The sequence below is a fragment of the Choloepus didactylus genome, chromosome 24 (genome assembly GCF_015220235.1).
Source record: "Choloepus didactylus isolate mChoDid1 chromosome 24, mChoDid1.pri, whole genome shotgun sequence".
NCBI lineage: Eukaryota > Metazoa > Chordata > Mammalia > Pilosa > Megalonychidae > Choloepus > Choloepus didactylus.
The window spans coordinates 6,528,388-6,549,151 of NC_051330.1; the positions used below are offsets into that span (position 1 = coordinate 6,528,388).

The window sequence follows — 20,764 nt, forward strand, 5'->3', positions numbered from 1 at the left end:
GGAGATGTGGACCCTACCCACTCAGGGTGGGTCTTAATTAAATCACTGGAGTCCTATATGAGAGCCAACAGACAGAAGGAGCTCAGAGAAGCTGAGAGAGACTTTTGGAGAGATGCTTGGGAGCTGACAGAGATACTCAGAGATGTGTAGAGATGTGGACAGAAGGACATTTGGAGATGCGAAGCTAAGAGATGAAGCCCAGAATTTGTCCCAGAGAAGCTAAGAGAGGATATCCAGACACCTGGAGAGAAATGCTCTGGGAGAAAGAAGCAAGGATGCATAGGAGCTGAGAGAAAGGAGCTGAAACACAACCTGGGACCAGAAGACGCCAGCCTTGTGCCTTCCCAGCTGACAGAGCTGTTCTGGATGCCATCAGCCACTCTTCAGTGAAGGTATCCTCTTGTTGATGCCTTAGTTCAGACACTTGTATGGCCTGAGAACTGTAAATTTCTACCCAAATAAATCCTATCCATTTCTGATATTTTGCATGATGGCAGCATTAGCAAGCCAGAATAATGTGCTTTTTAGCCTTTGTATTTCCTCTTTGAGAAAAATGTCTAGTTTTGTCGTTTGCTCATTTTACAATTGGGTTGTTTGTCTTTTTATTCTTGAGTTTTGGATTTCTTTATATATACTGGATATCAAACCCTTTTCAGATATGTGGTTACCAAATATTTTCTCCTGTTGAGTTGGTTGCATTTTCAACCTTTTGACAAATTCCCTTGAAGTACAGAAGTATTTAATCTTAAGGAGCTCCCATTTATCTATTTTTTTTCTTTCATTGCTTCTGCTTTGGGTATAAGGTCTAAGGAGCTACCTCTATCACTAGGTCCTAAAGATGTTTCTCTGTATTTTCTTCTAGGAGTTTTACAGTACTGGCTCTTATATTTAGGTCTTTGTCCACTTTGGGTTAATTTCTGTGTAGGGTGTTAGGTAGGGGTCCTCTTTCATTCCTTTGGATATGCGTATCCAGTCTCCCAGAACCATTTATTGAAGAGACTGTTCTGTCCCAGGTGAGTAGGCTTGGGAGCCTTATCAAAAATCAATCGACTATAGATCTGAGGGTCTATTTCTGAGCTCTCAATTCAAGTCTATGATAAATATGTCTGTCTTTATTCCAATATCATGCTGTTTTGACCACTGTAGCTTTGTAAGCTTTAAAATCTGGAGTATGAGTCCTGCCACTTTACTCTTATTTTTCAGAATATTTTTGGCTATTTGAATCCCCTTTCCTTTCCAAATAAATTTGATAACTAACTTTTTAAATTCTGCAAAATAGGTTGTTGGAATTTTGATTGGCATTACATTGAATCTGCAGATCAATTTGAGTAGAATTGACACCTGAATGACATTTAGCCTTCCTGTTCAAGACACAGAATGTCTTTCCACCTATTTAGGTCTTCTTTGATTTCTTTTAGCAGTGTTTTGTAGTTTTCTGTGTATAGGTCCATTACTTTCTTGGTTAAGTTTATTCCTCACTACTTGATTCTTTCAGTTGCTATTGTGAATGGGATTTTTTTTCTTAATTACCTCTTCAGATATCTCATTACTAGTGTATAGAAACACTACTTTCTTTTTTTTACTATTTCTTTTTTTTTCTCTTTTTTCAATTCAATTTTATTGAGGTATATTCACAAACCATACAGTCATTCACAGTGTACAGTCAGTTGTTCACAGTACCATTATTTGGGTGTACATTCCTTGCTACAATAAATTTTTGAACATTTTCATTACCACACAGAAAAAAGAAGAAGAGGAAAAATTAAAGTAAAAAAGAACACAAAATATCCCATATCCCTCATCCCTCCCTATTATCCATTTACTTTTTCCCCTCATTTTTCTACTCATCTGTCCATACACTGGATAAAGAGAGTGGGAGCCACAAGGTTTTCAAAATCACGCGTTCACGCGGTATAAGCTATATAGTTATGCAGTCATCTTCAAGAATAAAGGCTACCGGATTGCAGTTCAGCAATTTCAGGTATTTCCTTGTTGCTATTCCAATACACTAAAAACTAAAAAGGCATCTCTATATAATGCATAAAAATAACCTCCAGAATGACCTCTTGACTCTATTTGAAATCTCTCAGCCACTGAAACTTTATTTTGTTTCATTTCTCTTCTCCCTTTTGGTCCAAGAAGGCTTTCTCAATCCCACGATGCCAGGGCCAAGATCACCCCTGTGAGTCATGTCCCATGTTGCCAGGGAGATTTACACACCTGGGAGTCATGCCCCACATAATGGGGAGGGCAGTGAGTTTACCTTCAGAGTTGGCTTAGAGAGAGAGGCCACATCTGAGCAACAAAAGACATTCTCTGGGGTGACTCTTAGGCATAATTATAAGTAGGCTTAGCTTTGCCATTGGAGAGATAATTTCCATAATGGAGGACTTCTAAATCAAGGGCTTGTCTTATTAAATTGGGAGGCTCTATTGCTTAAATGAATAGCAGGAATTCCCCAGATGGGGAAGTTTAATAGTTCCACATTTCTCCCCACCTGGGTTTTAATTTTGTAAGAAGGTTTTTGATGACTGATTCAGTCTCTTTGCTTGTGATTGGATTATTGAGGTTTTCTATTTCTTCACAAGTTGATACAGGTTGTTCATGTATTTCTAAGAAATTGTTCATTTTATCCAAGTTGTCTGGTTTGTTGGTATACAATTTTTCATAGTATCCTCTTAAGATCTTTTTTCTTTTCTTGGGCCCTGTGGTAATGTCTCCCCTCTCATTTCTGATTTTATTTATTTGGATATTTTCTCTTTTTGACTTTGCAGTCTACCTAAGGGTTTGTCAATCTAAGTGATCTTCTCTAAGTATCAACTTTTGGTTTTATTGATTCTCTCTATTTTTTTTTTTCCATTTCATTCATTTTCACTTTAATCTTTGCCATTTCTTTTCTTCTGCTTGCTTTAGGATTAGCTTGCTGCTCTTTAGTTTCTTCAATTTTTCAAATAGGTCTTTGGTTTTAGCTCTTTCTTCCTTTTTAATGTAGGCATTTAGGGCTATAAATTTCTCTCTCAGCACCACCTTTGCTGCATCCCATAGGTTGTGATATGTTGTATTCTCATTTTCATGCATCTCAAGATATTTACTGATTTCTGTTGCAATTTCTTCTTTGACCCACTGATTTTTTAAGAGTGTGTTGATTAACCTCCATATATTTGTGAAAGTTCTTATTCTCCAGTGGTTATTGATTTCCAGCCTCATTCCATTATGATCATAGAAAGTACTTTGAATAATTACAGTCTTTTTAAATTTATTAAGACCAGTTGTTTGCTCCAGCATATGGTGTATCCTGGTGAATGTTCCACTGAGCCCTTGAGAAGAATGTAATTCCTGCTGTTTTGGGGTGCAACGATTTATATATGTCTGTTAAATCTAATTCATTTATCACATTATTTAGGTTCTCTATTTCCATATTGATCCTCTGTCTAGATGTTCTGTCAACTGAAGGGAGTGGTGTGTTGAAGTCTCCTATTATCTTAGAAACAACTGTTAGTCCCTTTAGTTTTGCCAGTTTTTGCCTCAAGTACTTTGGAGCACCTTGATTAGGTACATAAATATTTATGATTGTTATTTCTTCTTGTTTAATTGCCTCTTTTATTAATATATAGTTTCCTTTATCTCTTATAACATTTTTCATTTAAAGACTTATTTTATTTATTTATTTATTTATTTTTGGTATTGCTTGCAAATGGAATATCTTTTTCCATCCATTCACTTTCTGTCTATCTGTATCTTTGGGTCCAAAATGAGTCTCTTGTAAATAGCTTATCAGCATATAGATGAATCATATTTTTAATCCATTCTGCCAATTGTGTCTTTTGATTGGGGTGTTTAATCCATTAATATTCAGTGTTATTACCATAAAATCTGTCCTTACTTCAACCATTTTATCCCTTGGCTTTTATTTGTCACATCTGGTATTTTTCTTTATCCTTTTAGTTACTCTTACTGCTAGCCATCATTTATAAACTCTCTGCTAAGCCTCTCCTGTCTTTTTCTTTCAGTTGGCAGAACTTCTTTTAGTATTCATTGCAGGGCAAGTCTCTGGTTAACAAATTCTCTCAGCATTTGATTATCTGTGAAAATTTAAACTCTCCCTCACTTTTGAAGGGCAGATTTGCTGGATAAAGAATTATTGGCTGGGAATTTTTCTCTTTCAGTCTCTTAAATATATCATACCACTGCCTTCTTGTCTCCATGGTGCCCGATGAATAGTCAGTGCTTAGTCTTATGTGGCTTCCCTTGTGTGCTGACTTGAATTTGTTATGTACCCCAGAAAAGACTATATTCTTTTAATCCATTCTTGTGGGGACAGACCTATTGTGGGTGGGACATTTTGGTTAGGCTATTTCAGCTGAGATGTGACCCAGCCCATTCAAGATGGGTCTTAATTGTTTACCATAGTCCTTTAGGGGAGCTCAGAAAAGATAAGAGATGAAATCCAGATTTTGCCCTGGAGAAGCTAAGAGAGCCCCTGAGGGAGCTGAGAGAGAAAGCTATTGAAACCAGAGCCCAGGAGAGAAGAACCAGTAGCAGAAGTTGCCATGTGCCTTCCCATGTGGCAGAGGAACCCCAGATGCCAGCAGCCTTTCCTCCGAGAAAGCATCTTCGTCTTGATGCCTTAATGGACATTTCCATTGCCTTAGAACTGTAAATTTGTAGCCTAATAAATCCCCTTTGAAAAAGTGACCCATTTCTGTTATATTGCATTCTGAAACTTCAGCAAACTGAAACACCTTATATGTGGTGAATAGCTTTTCTCTTGCTACTTTCAGGATTCTCGCCTTCTCTTCAGCATTTGGCAGTCTAGAGAAAGTAAAGTGCAGCAAACTAATCCTAAGGCAAGTGGAAGAAAATATGTGTTTGGAGTGGGCCTATTTGGATTTGTTTTATTTGGAGTACATTGGGCTTCTTTGATTTGCGTATTTATGTCTTTTATAAGAGTTGCGAAATTTTCTGCAGTTATCTCCTCGAATAATCCTCCTGGCCCTTTACTATTCTCTTCTTTTTCTGGGACACCTATGATCTTAAATTTGTCTACTTCATTTTGTCAATCATTTCCCTGAGATCTAATTCATATTTTTCCATATTTTTCTCCATTTTTTTTCTTTTGTGCATTCTCATTCAGTTGTCTGTCCTCTACTTCTCTTATACTTTATTCTGTCTCCTCAAATCTACTGTTTTTTTTTTTTTTGGCTTTAGTATATTTTTAATTTGATCTACAGTATATTTCATTTCTGAAAGATCTGCTATTTTTCTGTTTATTCTTTCAAATTCTTCTTTATGCTCTTCTAGTTTCTTTTGATATCCTTTATCTCTTTATCCATCTCATTGAAGTTATTTAGGAGATTTTTTTGACTTTCTTTGGTTAGTTGTTCCAAATTCTGCCTCCTCTGGCTTTTTACTTTGATCATTTGGCTTGGCCATATCTTCTTGTTTCTTCATGTGCCTTGAGATTCTTTGCTGGTTTCATGGCATCTGATTATCTTAATAAGATTATTTTGCAAGTTGGTTTCCCTTGCTTGTCTAAGATTTTGTTGCTGCTTGAGTTTGCATTGAAGGTTTCCTTTGGCACTTGGTTTGTCAGTAATCCCCAGCCAAACCAGGTCTCATGCAGGGGGTGCAACCTCTTTTGGAAGGCTGTTAGAGGCTGGGCAGAAAAGCAGCTTGCCAGATTGTACTTTCCAAGTCTTCCCAGAAGATAAAGCTCTTGGGCCACCTCTTCCCCACAACCCTGCCTCTTCCTGAAGGCAGTGGCCTGCTGAGCAGGGTCTAGACCAGGTAACAGTGCAGTCCCAGGCTCCTGGCCCCAGAGGGTCACCCTCTCTGGCCAACTATTAGCTCAAAACTGTCCTACTTCTCCCTTTTTCCACAAGGCGGAGTGGGGGGGGGGCTCCCTGTCTCTCCCTGGTCCAGGCACACTGGAAGCTTCCATCTCCAGGGGTTGGGGGGTAGCACTGTGCCCCTCAGCCAAGACCCCACCTGTGGGTACAGTGGACCTGGTGGTTCCCAAATTCCTGCAAGGAAAGACCTCAGGCTGTGGGACTAAGAGGTTTCACCTTCACCAGCCACCATCCAGTCCAGTGGTGCACTGCATTTCACCAGCTGGCAAGACAGCCTGGTACACAGCTGCAGCCTCAGGGTGCGGGAAAGGTGCCTGGTGTTGCAATGCAGTTCCCTCCCTCACCCTGCTGCTTGAGCATTTTTAAGATCATTTTTTAAAATGCTTTGTTTGTTATATCTATATTCTGGTCTTCTTCATTGGTGTTTTCTGTATTTTTATCCTCTTCTTTTGGATGGGCCATCATTCCCTGTTTCTTTATCTTGTACTCTTTTGTCCCAAATGTTAACTCTGGGTTTTATTCCCTGAGATATCTTTTTATTGGTTTTACAACCAGCTAGTGATAAGACAGAGGTTTTCTTGACCTTCACCACTCCCATCAGAAGGTCTTCCCCAGGTGAATGCAGTGCGCAGGGTTCTCCCTGTCTTTCTGGGCCACTTTCTTGTCCTGGGCTTGTGCTTGTTAGTTGTTTTGATGTTCCTCTGTTTATGGGAGTTTGGTTGTGTCCTCTGTTGCCTTAGGCCTCCTTCTCCCTGGAGTTTGAAGTTGGCAGACCTTTGTCCACCTCTGTGTTTTTTTTTTCATTCCTTTCATTGTCTCATGCTGCTTTTTTTCCTGAGGCAAATTATGGGAGGAGTGTCACCTTGTAGAGGACTTTCCCAAGTCATTCTTTCCCAGCCAAAACAGGGCCAGGGACCCATGAGGCAGACACACACTGGCTCCAAAGTTCCCCATGGAGGGGATCAGGAAGGGCACCAAGAGCTTCCCTGGGAGCTCCCCACAGCTGAGCTTTCCTGGCCTGCCCAGCCTTCAGATAACTGTCTCTCGCAGCCCAGAGGAAGTGCTGTGTCTTTGAACCTCCACCACCTCTGCCCCTGTCCCAGAAGGGTTAAAACAGTGGCTGCACCCCTTTGTCCAGGGTGTGTTGAAATAATAGGTGCTCTCAGAGCCAGGCTCCCAGCGATCCAAATTCACTATCAAAAGCTGTGATCAGCCCTGTTCTTGGAGAAGATGTTTTTATGTTGCTTTCTGTCTCCACCGAGCTGGCCCGGGACTGGACCCTGTGGTAAGTGGGGGATGGGTGCCAGTAGCCAGCTCGTGGAGATAACAGTTTACTGCCCTTTACTCTAGATTATCAGCTTCTTCCTCCCGCTCTTCCTTGATTGATGTACTATGTTCTTCTGGCCTCCGGAATTTCCAAATAGTTGTTACAGACAGTTCCTGCATGTGTAATAGTTGTTTGGTGGAAGGACTGTGTCCTGGAGCTCCCTACTCCACCATCTTTCCACAGTCCTCTCTATTTTGGATACTATTGACATAGAAGGAAAATGGAAATAATTATGAACCACAATATATTTAATAATGTTTTGGAAGAAATGATTCTTTAGATGGAGTTCAATTCAGTTCAATTCATGGAGGCATGTTAAGTTACTACAACATTTCTTTTGACAGCAGCTGTGCGGAAAGGTGAGACAGGGTGGAATGGCCCTGATGATTAAATCAGAATCAGGATGTTAAAGTGGTAGCACCTTTTTTTTTTTCCTTGAGAAAACAATATAATTACAATATAATTCACATATACATTTCCCATGAACAAGAGCATTCTTTTATGCAATCCCATTAAGCGCAGCTAAGAAGTTCAAGAAATTCAACATTGATAGAAAGCTTAGATTCTATATTTCCTTTTTTTTTTCTTATGTCCCAACTGTGTCCGTTTGAGCCTCCTCTCCTCCATCCTCAGATCCTGTCCAGGATCATCCTTGGCATTTAATTCTCATTATCTATTTAGACTGTCTTTTTTTTTTTTTTTTTCAATTGTGGAAACATGTATACAGCCTAAATCTTCCCATTCCAACCCCTCCCTAGCATTCTATTATTGGGATTAATCACATTTAGAATGTTGCAATGCTATCACCTTCCCACCATCCATTACTAGAAACTTCCCTTCACCCCAAACAGAAACCCTACACTCCTTTCTTAACTCCCCATACTCCACTTTTCATCTCTATGGTCATATTCTCTGATACTTTATCTGTGTTTACCATGGGGCTTAAATTTAACCTCTTAAATCTATAACAATCTTGTTTTTCTTTGATACCAACTTAACTTCAATAGGACACGTAAACTGTGTTCCTATACTCCTCCATTCCCCCAGCTTTATGTAGTTCTTGTCAAAAATTACATATTTTACACTGAGTCCAAAACCACTGATTTATCATTACAGTTTATGTATTTTAGATCCTGTAGGAAGTAAATAGTGGAGTTACAAATCAAAAATACAGTAGTATTGGTATTTATATTTACCATGTGATCTTTACTGGAAATCTTTATTTCTTCATGTGGTTTCAGTCAATTGTTTAGTGTCCCTTCCTTTCAGCATGCTCAGTTCCCTTTAGCATTTCTTATAGGACTGATCTACTAGTGATGAAGTCCCTCAGCTTTTGATTATCTGGGAATGTTTTCATCTCCCCCTCATTTTTACCCTCCGGTTGTTTGTGAATTGTCTAATTCTCTGATAGTTATTGACTTCTATTTGTATTCCATTGTGGTCAGAGAATGTACTTTGAATATAATAAAAAAATTTTTTTTTTTAATTTATTGAGGCTTGTTTTATGTCCCAGCATATGGTCTACTCTGGAGAAAGATCCGTGATCTCTAGAGAAGAATGTGTGTTCTGGTGATTTGGGATGTAATAGTCTATATATGTCTGTTAAATTTTTGTATCTCTCTCTCTCCTTTCTTTGTTTCTCTGTCTGTAGGGCTCCCTTTAGTATCTGAAGTAGGGAAGGTCTTTTATTAGTAAAATCTCTCAGTATTTGTTTGTCTGCGAAAAATTTAAGCTCTCCCTCAAACTTGAAGGAGAGTTTTGCTGGATAAAGTATTCTTGGTTGGAAATTTTTCTCTCTCAGAATTTCAAATATGTCATGCCACTGCCTTCTCACCTCCATGGTGGCCGCTGAGTAGTCACTACTTAGTCTTATGCTTTCCTTTGTATGTGGTGAATTGCTTTTCTCTTGCTGCTTTCAGAACTTGCTCCTTCTCTTCCGTATTTGACAGTGTGATCAGAATATGTCTTGGAGTTTATTTGGATTTATTCTATTTGGAGTTCAGTGGGCATTTATGCTTTGTGTATTTATATTGTGTAGAAGGTTGGGGAAGTTTTCCCTAACAATTTCTTTGAATACTCTTTCTAGACCTTTACCCTTCTCTTCCCCTTCTGGGACACCAATGGATCTTATATTTGGACGTTTTATTTTATCTATCATACCCCTGAGATCCATTTCAATTTTTTCGTTTTTTTCCCCATTCTTTCTTTTGTTCTTTCATTTTCTGTTCTGTGGTCCTCGAGGATGTGAGTCATTGTTCAACTTCCTCTAATCTTGTATTATGAGTATCCGGAGTCTTTTTAATTTGGTCAACAGTTTCTTTTATTTCCATAAGATCTTCTATTTTTTTTATTTACTCTTGCAATTTCTTCTTTAGGCTCTTCTAGGGTCTTATTTATGTCCTTTATATCCTGTGCCATGCTCTTTTTCATGTCCTTTATATCCTGTGCCATGCTCTCGTTGTTTGATTTTAGTTCTTTGATTAATTGCTCCAAGTACTGTGTCTCTTCTGATTTTTTGATTTGGGTGTTTGGGTTTGGGTTCTCCATATCATCTGGTTTTATCATATGCTTTAAGATTTTCTGTTGTTTTTGGCCTCTCGGCATTTGCTTTACTTGATAGGGCTGGATATGAAAAATACCGATCTCTAATTTGTCATATCTACAGCTTTGTGGTGTACGCTTTCTCTAACTAGTCAGCAGATGGCGTCCGCGAGTCACCTATTCCCCCCAAGTCTGTTCTCCCCAACTTTGTCTTTGTAGTGTGTGGGGATCTGATTCTTGTGGGGTTCAATTGGTGCACTAAGTTTGGGTGTGATGTTGGTGCTGTCCGCCCTGAATGTGGGGTGTGTGTCTGGGTGGTTAGGGAGACAGGGCAGCTTTAATAATCAAACCTCCCAGGTGTTCCCGGGGATTTAAGGCTGTTGCAAGAGTCTAAGCCTTCATTTCAATCTTGTCACAGATCGTCTCTTCCGCTGACCCACAAGTCCTTGGTATTGGGTTAGGGTCCCTGGGATTTCCGATTGGGTCCCCCTTTCCAGCCATGCTCTTCCAGGACCTCTGCTGAGGGAAAGCTGTGCCATGTCACAAGTGCACACTGGCCTCCAGGGAAGCCCTGGGCCACCGGGCCATGCAGGGGCATTTCCAGCCTGCTGTAAAGATGGCTGAATGGGGCGTGTTAACTTCCCCCTTTTTGCACAGCTCCACCTTCCCAGCTCCGGGACAGTTAGCTGTGGTGCACTAAAGGCCGCTGTCCACGGCTGATATTGTGGTATGTGTGCAGTGCTGCAGGAAATACTCCCCATCAAACTGGGACCCTCGGTGTGGCTCAGGGCTATAGCGCCGGCCCCAGGCAGGAGTGTTCCCAGCCCGCCCGGGAGATGGCTGCAAGGGGCGCGGTTTCTTTCTCCTTTTGGCTCCCCTCTGTCCGCCGGCCCTGAGGGAATCAGCAGCGGGCTGTCCTCCACACCAGACACCGAGAGGTTGGCACAGCCCGCTCCTGTTGTGCTTTACTGCGCGGTTCTCACTGTTGTAACCACAGCCACCCTGGGTTTTTTTTTTAAAAAAAGAACTAGTCCATCTCCAAACACCAACCCACGGTTTCCCCACACTGCAGCACGGCCACCAGACTTTCAGCCGGCTCACTTAACTTGTTTCAGAATGCAGACTCCTGGTTTCACCAAATGCACAGTCCCTATGGATTTAGCAGAACTTGTCCGGCTGGTGTGTTGCTGGAAGTGGTGTTCTGGGTCACTTTCTGGCTTTTATCTAGTTTTTTTGCCCTGTCTAACCTAGCTGCCATCTTAGGTTCTCCAAGTGGTAGCATCTTACATGACATATAACATCTCTGAGGCCATGCCAGGCTTCACCTGATGTCTTCATCCCAGAATCAGCTCTATGTATCTCATAATTTGTTAATTCACAGATTAATGACTAACATTTACATTTTAATTACCTTATTAAAGGGCATCCTTTAGAAAATTTTTTTGGATATGTCTCATGATCTATACTTTAAAAGTAAATTTTGCTCTAATAATATCTTAGTTTCTTGATCTTTTGCCATTTTATCATTATTTAACTTTCAGCAACATTACATGTAGGGAAAACATACATAAATGTGTTTCCTTAGATTTACCAATATTCTTTAAGGTTGAAATATATCCTTATTAATTACTTTGTATTGGTGTTTTTAGTCCAATTCTGAAATAATAGTATAAATGAAAACAATTGTTTGCAATAATTTCTTGCATTAGATTCAGATATTATGAGATATTATTTATATAATGCTTATTAATTCCACTTTAAAAAAATACATCTCAGTTTTTCCCCCTTCAATTATAGGGATCACCTTATATGGCCCAACAATCCGAGGCTTATAATCTTTTCATAACCACAGCCATTGGTGATGGGATAAAACTATGGGATTTGAGAACTCTGAGGTAAGAACCAACCCTTTTGCAGTTGAGTGGGTGAAGCTAGAGAAACCATCTGAAAAGCAATTTCTGTTACACCTCATGAAGTACCTAGTTTTAAGTATTTATAAACTCAATTTGGCCTCCTTTTCTAATTATCATAAGGTCATGGTTAATTACATTGGCCAGTCTAATGAAAGATGGATTTATAAACAGATAAAGTAATTTCAAATTTGTGATAGGAGGATCACTGGCATAGGTCATTCCTCCTGCTATCTTTGTGACAAAGGAGAGTAAATTACATATGTGGCTCTTTGGGTGTCAGAGATACACAGGGAAGTAATCAAATGTTTTTAAGCTATAATCACCTTAATCCAAGATCAGTAAATTCCTCAGGAGGAGCTGGTGGCTGATGTAGAGATGGAAATTCTCTCCATTGATGGCTGAAGTCATCACTTCTCCTTTTAAGGACTTCAGCTGGTTAGACTTTTCACATTGCTGAAGACATTCTCCTCAGTTGATTGTAGATGTCATCAGCCATAGGTACAGTCAACATACTAATGATTTAAGTCCATGAAATGTCCTCACAGTAACAGGTCAGTTTCTGCTTGACCTAACAATTGGACACCATCACCTGGCCAAGTTGACAATGCGAACCAAAGCATCACGCATGGAAACAAAGGACTAGGCTGAAAAGATCTCCTTGGGCCAAGACAATAAGCCCACCCATGTTTGTGGAAAAGGTGGGTCCATCCCTGGGTTTGGAGGAGGTGGCCTTGCACCCCATTGTTCATGGAGACTGCTGCCACCCCAATGACTGGAGATCATCAAGGTTCACAGAGAGGCTCATCTGCATTCCAGTGCTCAGAGAGGGTGGGGCCTTGGCCCCTGGCAAGAGCTTGGAAGAGGTAGAGCTGCTGCGCCATCAGGCCCAGAAAACCAAGAATCAAGCCACAGAGGAATCTAAGACATTGAAATCTAATGGAGTTTTCCCTGCTGGGTTTTGGACTTTTTTGGGACCTGTGGCTCCTGTTTTCTTTCCACTGTCTCCCTTCCTCTCACTGTTTATCCTATACCTGTCCCACCACTGTATATTGGAATCAGTTAACTTGTTTTATAGTTTTCACATGTTCATTGAGGAGGAATTTTGCCCTAGGTCGACCATACTCATAACTCATTTTTTGAGACTTTATACTTAGCATTATTCTAAAATTGCTAAAGGCTTTTGGGATGTTGTGATGCAATGAATGTGTTTTGCGTGTGGAAAGAACATGTCTTTTGTATCCAGAGGGCAGACTGTTGGGTATTGAATCACGTCCCTCACAAAAGGCATGTTCAGGTCCCCACTTCTGGTCTTCAAAGAGGACCTTTGAAGATATTATTAGTTCAGTTTTCCCCAAATGACGGAGTCGTGAGCCTTAATCCAGTATGGCTGACATCCTTGTAAGCAAAGGAAGTTGGACTCAGATAAAAAAAAAAAAGCCATGGGGAGCAGCCAAAAGTTGGAAGTCAAGAGAACCTGGAGGAGAAAGGAAAAGACACCACCGTGAACATTGCCATGCCAAAGAAACCAAGAAACCCGCCAAGTCGCCAGCCAGTCAGAAGATATTCCTCCAGGAGGAAGCAAGACTATTCTAGCCTCTGAAACTGAGCCAATAAATTGCTGTTACTAAGCCAACCCACTGTATGGTATTTATTATGATAGCCAGGAAATTAAAACAGAGGGTAACAGTTTTTTAGTTGTTTTTCTCATTCTGTTGACACATCCTTCCGGCAACCTCTAGGCATTCCCTTTATAGTTTATTCAGTGATTTTCTGTCATAAAAAATTAATAGGATATTCTCCAATTTCTCTTTTTTAATTTTTTCTTGAGCTCAGTCGTCTTAATGAGTCGTTTGGCTCTACCACTCTCCCTGCTCCCCAAAAGAAACCTTTCTCAAGGTTACTAATGACTTTCACATTGCTAAAACCCAGGGCTTTTTCTCCGTCTTCATGTTATTTGTTCTTGGTAGTATTTGCACGTAGCTTAGCCCTACTTCCTTTTTTAAACACTTTCTCCATTTGGTTTTCAGTATTCCTCCCTTCTGTTTCTTTTCCCCTACCTCATGATAAAATTATATAGAGAAAGCCCTGAGGAACACTCAGAGCTAAAAAAAACCTGTGTCCTACTTCTTATTTGAGTGCTCTCTTGAGTTTTCTCTTCATATCTTTTAAAATTTGAAATCCCCACCAAGATGGCTGACCCAGATAGCCAATCATGTCCTTGGTTCATTACATTTAATCCAATAAAAATAAAGCCAACTTGCCCTAAACCCTCTCCTCTAAGATGGACAAAACCCTGTCCATCAGGAGGACTCAGCTGACTTCCTTTTTATGGCTGTAAAAATTGTTTGTCATCCCTAGAGGATTTAAGCAACTTTTGACATGTGACTTGACTTCCTTGCCGTAGCAAAACTTGTGGTGTCCCAAATAAATGCTGTAATCTGCAAACTCGACTCCAGTTTGTCTTTTGACAGTCACTGGCCACTTTCTTGGTCTTTTTTTTTTTACTGTTTCACTTTTTTTCATCTTGTTTTCACTGTCATTCCTTGGGTCTCTTCTCCTTTTTTATTTTAATCTTCAGTCTCTTGGTGATCTCATCCCATTTTATGCCTTTAAACACTTTCTTTATGTTGAAGATGTGCAAATTTCTACCTCCAGGCTGGACTTCTCTCCTTAATACTAAGCCTTTGTAGTCTCTATTATGGATTTTTAATAGGAATTTAAAGCCCACCTTGCTGACTCCATCTCTTTTTAACCCTGTGGCAGGTGGACACTTTTTTTGCCATACGTCACACATGGTTATTTGCCTCCTTCTAAAATTGCTGTTTGCTGTGCTTCTAAACTCATCCTCCTGAGAAATACAGGGCTTGTTCACTCACCCACATCAGGAATTTACTTTTGTGCAAATTTCTTAGTAAAATCTTCTTTCACCACCCTATTAAACATTGCAGACTGCAAATTGCCTTCCTCATAAACTAACACTCGTCACTCCATTTCCTGCTTTGTTTTGCTTTTATTGTGTCATCAACTTAAAAAATGTGCATATGCTTTAGCCTAATTCCACTTCTATCAATTTATTCCAAGTCAACAAACATGAGTGTTTAGAGTATCAATGTTCATAAAAGAAAAAAGTTGGCAGCTAACTAAACATTCAATGATAGAGGATTCTTTAAACAAATGATGGTACGCTTCATGGTGGGATTTGCCTTTAAAATACTGTTTATATTATAGACACTTTTATAGCACTCATATGGCAGCACTGTTCTAAGAACTTCCATATATGAACTCAGACAAACTTATAAACAAGCAAAATGAAGTTTGGAGAGGCTGATGATTCAGCAGAGGTCTCTGGGGTAAGAAGGGGTTTGGAGCATGTCGCCTGGCTGCCCTTTGGCTATGTTCTTTAGAAAACTGTTTAATAACAGAGGGCATGCTTATGAGATTGTGAAGTCAGTATAGAAGGATATGAAACTGTATGCATAGTATGAATTAAAATTTTAAAAATCTGCACACATGCAGAGAAAAAGTACAGGATATACACCAGAATATTTTTCTGTGATGGTCATTTGATGGAAGGATTATGACTGGTTTCATTTTCACTTTTCATCTTTCTTCTTTTTAATAGGATTTTAATAAAATGAAATATGTGATAAATTTTGTGACAAATTTTTATGGCATGTCTACGAAGATTTAATAATATCTTTTCTCAGTGAGACAGTACAACTCATGTGATTTTTCTTAAAATTTTAGCACCATCTACAAGAGTTTTCCAGAGAGAATTATCTCTACAGCATTTGAACTACACAGGGCATAGTGGCTACTCAATAAATAAAATATTGAGTTTGACAGACTGAGCAAATTCATAAATTAAATACATGGCGTCTTAGGATTTTAAAAAATGTTTTTGAGTTGTTTCTTTTCTATTAATTTCCTTTATTTTCTCTTGTCAAAATACTACATGCTCATTGAGAAAATTTGGAAAGTGCAGAGAAGTACAAAATGGAAAAAATAATATTTTATTTTTAAGAAAGAAAATAATCATTTATCTGCTTTGTGGCAAATTACAGCTGAGCTTGTTTCAAATTCAATGTCTGGGGCTTTCGTTATTCTCATGTGCAACTTTTAAGAGAAAATTTATTTAAAATAGACTCCTAGCTATGTAAGTTCTTAGTGTTAACCAGTCATATCTTTCACTGAAATTTGCTGGATTAAAATATTCTTTGAAATTTAGACAATTAATATTTCAAAAGTTTATATTTGTGGTTACCAGAGAACTGGGACAATAGCTTTGTAAGATCTTAGAGACTTAGATAAGTCTGCCTGGTATGATCATAGAACTAGAGATATTTTGTGGAAACCAAATTAATGAAAAACTTTATCTAAACAGTCTTAATATTATTTTCCTAAGATATATTTTAAAAAATAAAACATTCATGTAAGTATTACATATTCAGGAAAATATTGACGTAAGTATATTTATTGTTCTTGTTTCAACCTTTGGTGAATAGAAAAACTGTGTATCTATCTTGAAAGTGAAATTGTTATGAAACTGCTTGGGCGGAACTAAATGATTCTTATGTGGGCCAGTACTGTTTTTAGAGCCACACTGGTGGTAGCAAGTGCTATTACTAGGCACACACAAAGGTTGCGTGTGTTTATGTGAATAGGATTCCATATATTCCAAAGCTAGATAATTTAGGGTAAAAAATGTTACCGAGTTTTTCCCAGTGTTATGCTTTATTTAGTGATTTTTTTTTGCCACATAGTCTATTAATTATATATATCTGTTTTAAAATATGTATATGTTTATATGTGTATATATGCATATATATATCCTGGTAATTATATTACGCTAAGCAATCACTAAATATATAATGTATTGATTAAAACATTATTATGTATGTGTACATATGTATGTGTGTGAGTCTGTGTTGTGCACATACAACACACACACACAGATAAAATTAGCAGGGTGCTTTTTCTCTCCTTTTAAATCACTAAAATGATTATAAAAATCCCTGCAGGACTGGGGGTTTGATGGGTTGAGCCCTCTACCACAGGACTTGCCCTTGGGAAGACTGTTGCTGCAAAGGAGAGGCTAGGCCTGCCTATAAATGTGCCTAAGAGCCTCCTCCTGAGTGCCTCTTTGTTGCTCAGATGTGGCCTCTCTCTCTAGCTGAGCCAATTTGGCAGGTGAAATCACTGCCCTCCCCTGTACGTGGGATCAGACACCCAAGGAAGTGAATCTCCCTGGCCACATGGAATATGACTCCCGGGGAGGAATATAGACCCTGCATCATGGGATGGAGAACATCTTCTTGACCAAAAAGGGGATGTGAAAGGAAATGAAATAAGCTTCAGTGGCAGAGAGATTCCAAAAGGAGCCGAGAGGTCACTCTGGTGGGCACTCTTACGCACAATTTAGACAACCCTTTTTAGGTTCTAAAGAATTGGGGTAGCTGGTGGTGGATACCTGAAACTATCAAACTACAACCCAGAACCCATGAATCTCGAGGACAGTTGTATAAAAATGTAGCTTATGAGGGGTGACAATGGGATTGGGAAAGCCATAAGGACCACACTCCACTTTGTCTAGTTTATGGATGGATGAGTAGAAAAATAGGGGAAGGAAACAAACAGACAAAGGTACCCAGTGTTCTTTTTTACTTCAATTGCTCTTTTTCACTCTAATTATTATTCTTGTTATTTTTGTGTGTGTGCTAATGAAGGTGTCAGGGATTGATTTAGGTGATGAATGTACAACTATGTAATGGTACTGTGAACAATTGAATGTATGCTTTGTTTTGTATGACTGCATAGTATGTGAATATATCTCAATAAAATGAATATTAAAAAAAAATTCCCTGCAGTTAATATATGTGACTTGTATAGAGGACATTGCCCACTAGTTAAGGCATCTTGAGCAGGGAGCATATTTTTGTTGTACCCGTCATGATACCTAAGTTCAGTGCTGGGAAATACTTGCCGAATGCTTTCTTAGGAAGTCTTTAATTATCCGCAAAGATACTGGACATTCTCTAAATAAAATTAGCATCCATTCCCTGGCAGATTTTAGAATAAAGAAATTTCCTATAGCACCTTATAAATAGTTGATGGTGAAATTTAAGCAGCTGTGATGGAATATAATACCTCTCTAAAGTCTGAATCATTAAGATAAATAATTTATGACTTTAAAAAAGTTTTTTTAAATATTATTTTTAAAGGTCTCCAGAATAATCTGTTTATCATTTAATAATCTTCATATATAAAAGTTTATTCCTTGTTAGTTTTGTTGTCTTTGTGAATTTATTTTAAAACATGTTGTAATTATTTTTAAAGATCTCTAGCTTAACCCACTTACCATTGAATAATTCTCATACATAAGCATGTTCTTTCAATGTTAAGTTCCTTATTTGTGAAGAAAAGCAACAAGTCAGTTTCTTTCTTTTAATTTGTGTTAAAAATTTTTAAAAATGTGTTTTTCTCCTGTTTCTTTTTTTCCTTGGTAGGTGTGAGCGCCGTTTTGAAGGGCACCCAAACCGCTGCTATCCGTGTGGAGTTTCTTTCGGCCCCTGTGGCCAGTACATAGCCCGTGGTGCAGAGGACAGATCGGTGTGTACTGAAGTGCTGTGTTGCTGTTTAATTTCTTCACGTGCAGAGGTTCTGTCTGTCGCTATATCGTACAATTATTCTTTCCACATCGTGACTTTTCCCATTGCGGTTTCGATATATCATGGGTTGGCGTAAGAAATCAAGTGGTAATTTTGGGTGAATTTTATGGAAGCTGCAGACAAGGGGAAGGATCTACCCCTATGAATTTTCAGGCCAGCAAAGGCTGGTTTGAAAATTTAAAAAATTTTAGCCTACATAATGTAAAAGTAACTAGAGAGGCAGCGTCTGCCAACCGAGAAGCAACTAGGGAATTTCCTTAAAAAAATTTTATGCAGATTTTCCAGATTGTGGGAGCCCCGAGCCCCTAATCCTTGTGATGTGGAAGAAATAACTATAGACTTATTTAATGTTATTACATATTAGGATAACAGTCTATTATTTGAAGCTTAACTATGGTCAGTATTTTAAGATCTTGCTTTAATACTATTTTAATAATAATGCATGAGGTATGAAAAGCTCTCATTTTTTATTGAAGCATGATACTTTAAGCATCACTCATTCGTTTTTTTTAATTTAATAATTGCACAAATATTTATTGAGTGCCTACTGTGTGGAAAACATTGCGTAGGTGCTATATTTTCTTTGAATTACAAGATAGTAACGTTAATGAATATATCAGATTATCTGTATCCAACTGCAGTATTCATTTTCCAAGTTTGATCCCTTAGGGAATAGCGTGCTTATTCTAATGAAATTACCTGCCCACAAATTTTGTAAACACATGCACACATTTATCACACATTTTATAAACATATCTTCATGTCTTGTGATGGATTTGGAACAGATACTAAAGAATCCATTTGTCCTTCACCGATTTGCAAAGGTCTCGTGTGAGTGTCCTATGGCTGCCATACACATCCCCACAAACACAGGGATTGATTCCTTCATTGTTCTGGAGACAGAAGTCCCAAATCCAGGGATCAGTAGAGTTGGTTCCTCCTGGAGGCTCTGAGGGCAGATCTTTCCCACGTGTCTCCTGGCATCTGGAGGCTGCCAGGAGCCTGCGGTGTTCCTTGGCTTGGGGCCCCAGCCTCTGCCTCCATGTGTACCTGGTATTCTCTCTGAGTCTCTTCCCTGCATCTGTGTGTCTCCCACCATCTCTCCTGTCTCTCACAGGGATACCTGTCACTGGTTTTAGGGCCCATCCTCAAGCCAAGATGATCTCATCTTGGGATCCCGGACTTAGTTACATCTGCAGAGATCCTATTTCCAAATAATGGCTCATTCATAAGTACTGGGTGTTAGCACTTGGACATATCTTTTGGGGAGACACATTGTAACCCACGACAGGTCTATACGCGTTATGTAAACAAAAAAGACTTAGTGAAATTTCCAAAAATTAAAGGAAGTTGTAAAGTTTATTTGGGAAAAAAAATCACCTTCTGATTGAACTGAGAGTCACAGATTTACTTTTATACTTTTTTCTTATTCAGTTTAGCTGGTGGGAATGGGATTCAAGCATATTGAAAGCTATTTTATCTGACCTTAAGCTTACAAGTTAATGGACAGGAGACAGAAAAAGAAAAATAAGTAAATGAGAAGTAGAGAGTTTAAAAATTTAAAAACTTCAAAGGAGAAGTGACCAGTGGAGAACCTTCATCTTAGTACACTAAGTGAAAGCCTAGTTTGCTATAACATATTCAGAAAGGAGTTTGATGAGATAGAAAATGGTCATGTGCTTGTCTAGAAAAAAGGGTCTTAAGAGACCACTCGGGATACAAGTGGTTGTCATTAAAAGATGAGATGGCAGTTGTTTTTGACCTGCCAAGGCCAGTGTAGCTCCAGAGTTTCCAAACTTAGAACAGGACCACAGCCCTGGTGGAGGAGCAGAGACGCTGGAGGGCTGGCATTAGTTACAGAGTTGAGAGGCCAGTTGGTCCCAGTGGCTTTGCTAGCTTTGCGAGATGAGGCCCAAAGCAGTTTCATCAGAAGAGTTGCGTGCCGAGTGAGGGCTGGGTTGCAGATCCTAGAGGCAGAACAGAACCATAGCCTCATCACCCTTCTAAATCTATCTTACTTTTGCTTCCATTGTGAACCCCACCTTGATTAGTCATGTTTACAGTGCTTTCCCTTTGAACTCTCAAAATATTTATGATCTGTGATTCTCATTTCACTCTCAAAGTATCCTGCCTTGTAGTACCATTGGGTTTTATTTACCCTGTCTTGTCTTCCCAATTCAATTTTATATGTGAAATATTTGAAGAAGGAAGAAGAGGGCTTTATTAGTTTAATAAACATCTAGGGGCTTGACGAGATCCATTTAGTAGATAGGACCTGGAAATCTAGCAATTCGATGTCTTGGTTGATCCTTTTGCACAGAAGTGTGAGAAGTGCTGCCTTAAAGGGAAAGGCTGCAGAAGGAACAATGAGTACATTCAAGTCAGCTAGTTAGGAAAAAACAAACAAAAAACTTTAAATAGCAATTTAATTATAATAATGTGTTTATACAGTTTTTTCCCCAAGTC

General features: G+C 38.9%; 1 protein-coding gene across 5 annotated transcripts in view; it reads left to right on the forward strand.

Annotated features, from left to right (window-relative positions):
* The window catches only part of WDR27 (WD repeat domain 27), a 464,468-nt gene that overhangs the window by 145,023 nt on the left and 298,681 nt on the right, over window positions 1-20,764 (forward strand). For 4 of the 5 annotated variants that reach the window (XR_005214116.1, XM_037817757.1, XM_037817759.1 and 1 more), the window contains exons 22-23: window positions 11,515-11,612; window positions 18,137-18,239. Coding sequence is in view for 3 of the 5 variants with exons in the window: in XM_037817757.1 (XP_037673685.1) it covers window positions 11,515-11,612; window positions 18,137-18,239 (201 nt within the window). In the remaining 2 variants the exon portion in view is untranslated. The remainder of the gene's footprint in view (window positions 1-11,514; window positions 11,613-18,136; window positions 18,240-20,764) is intronic. The other variant, XR_005214117.1, reaches the window with a different exon arrangement.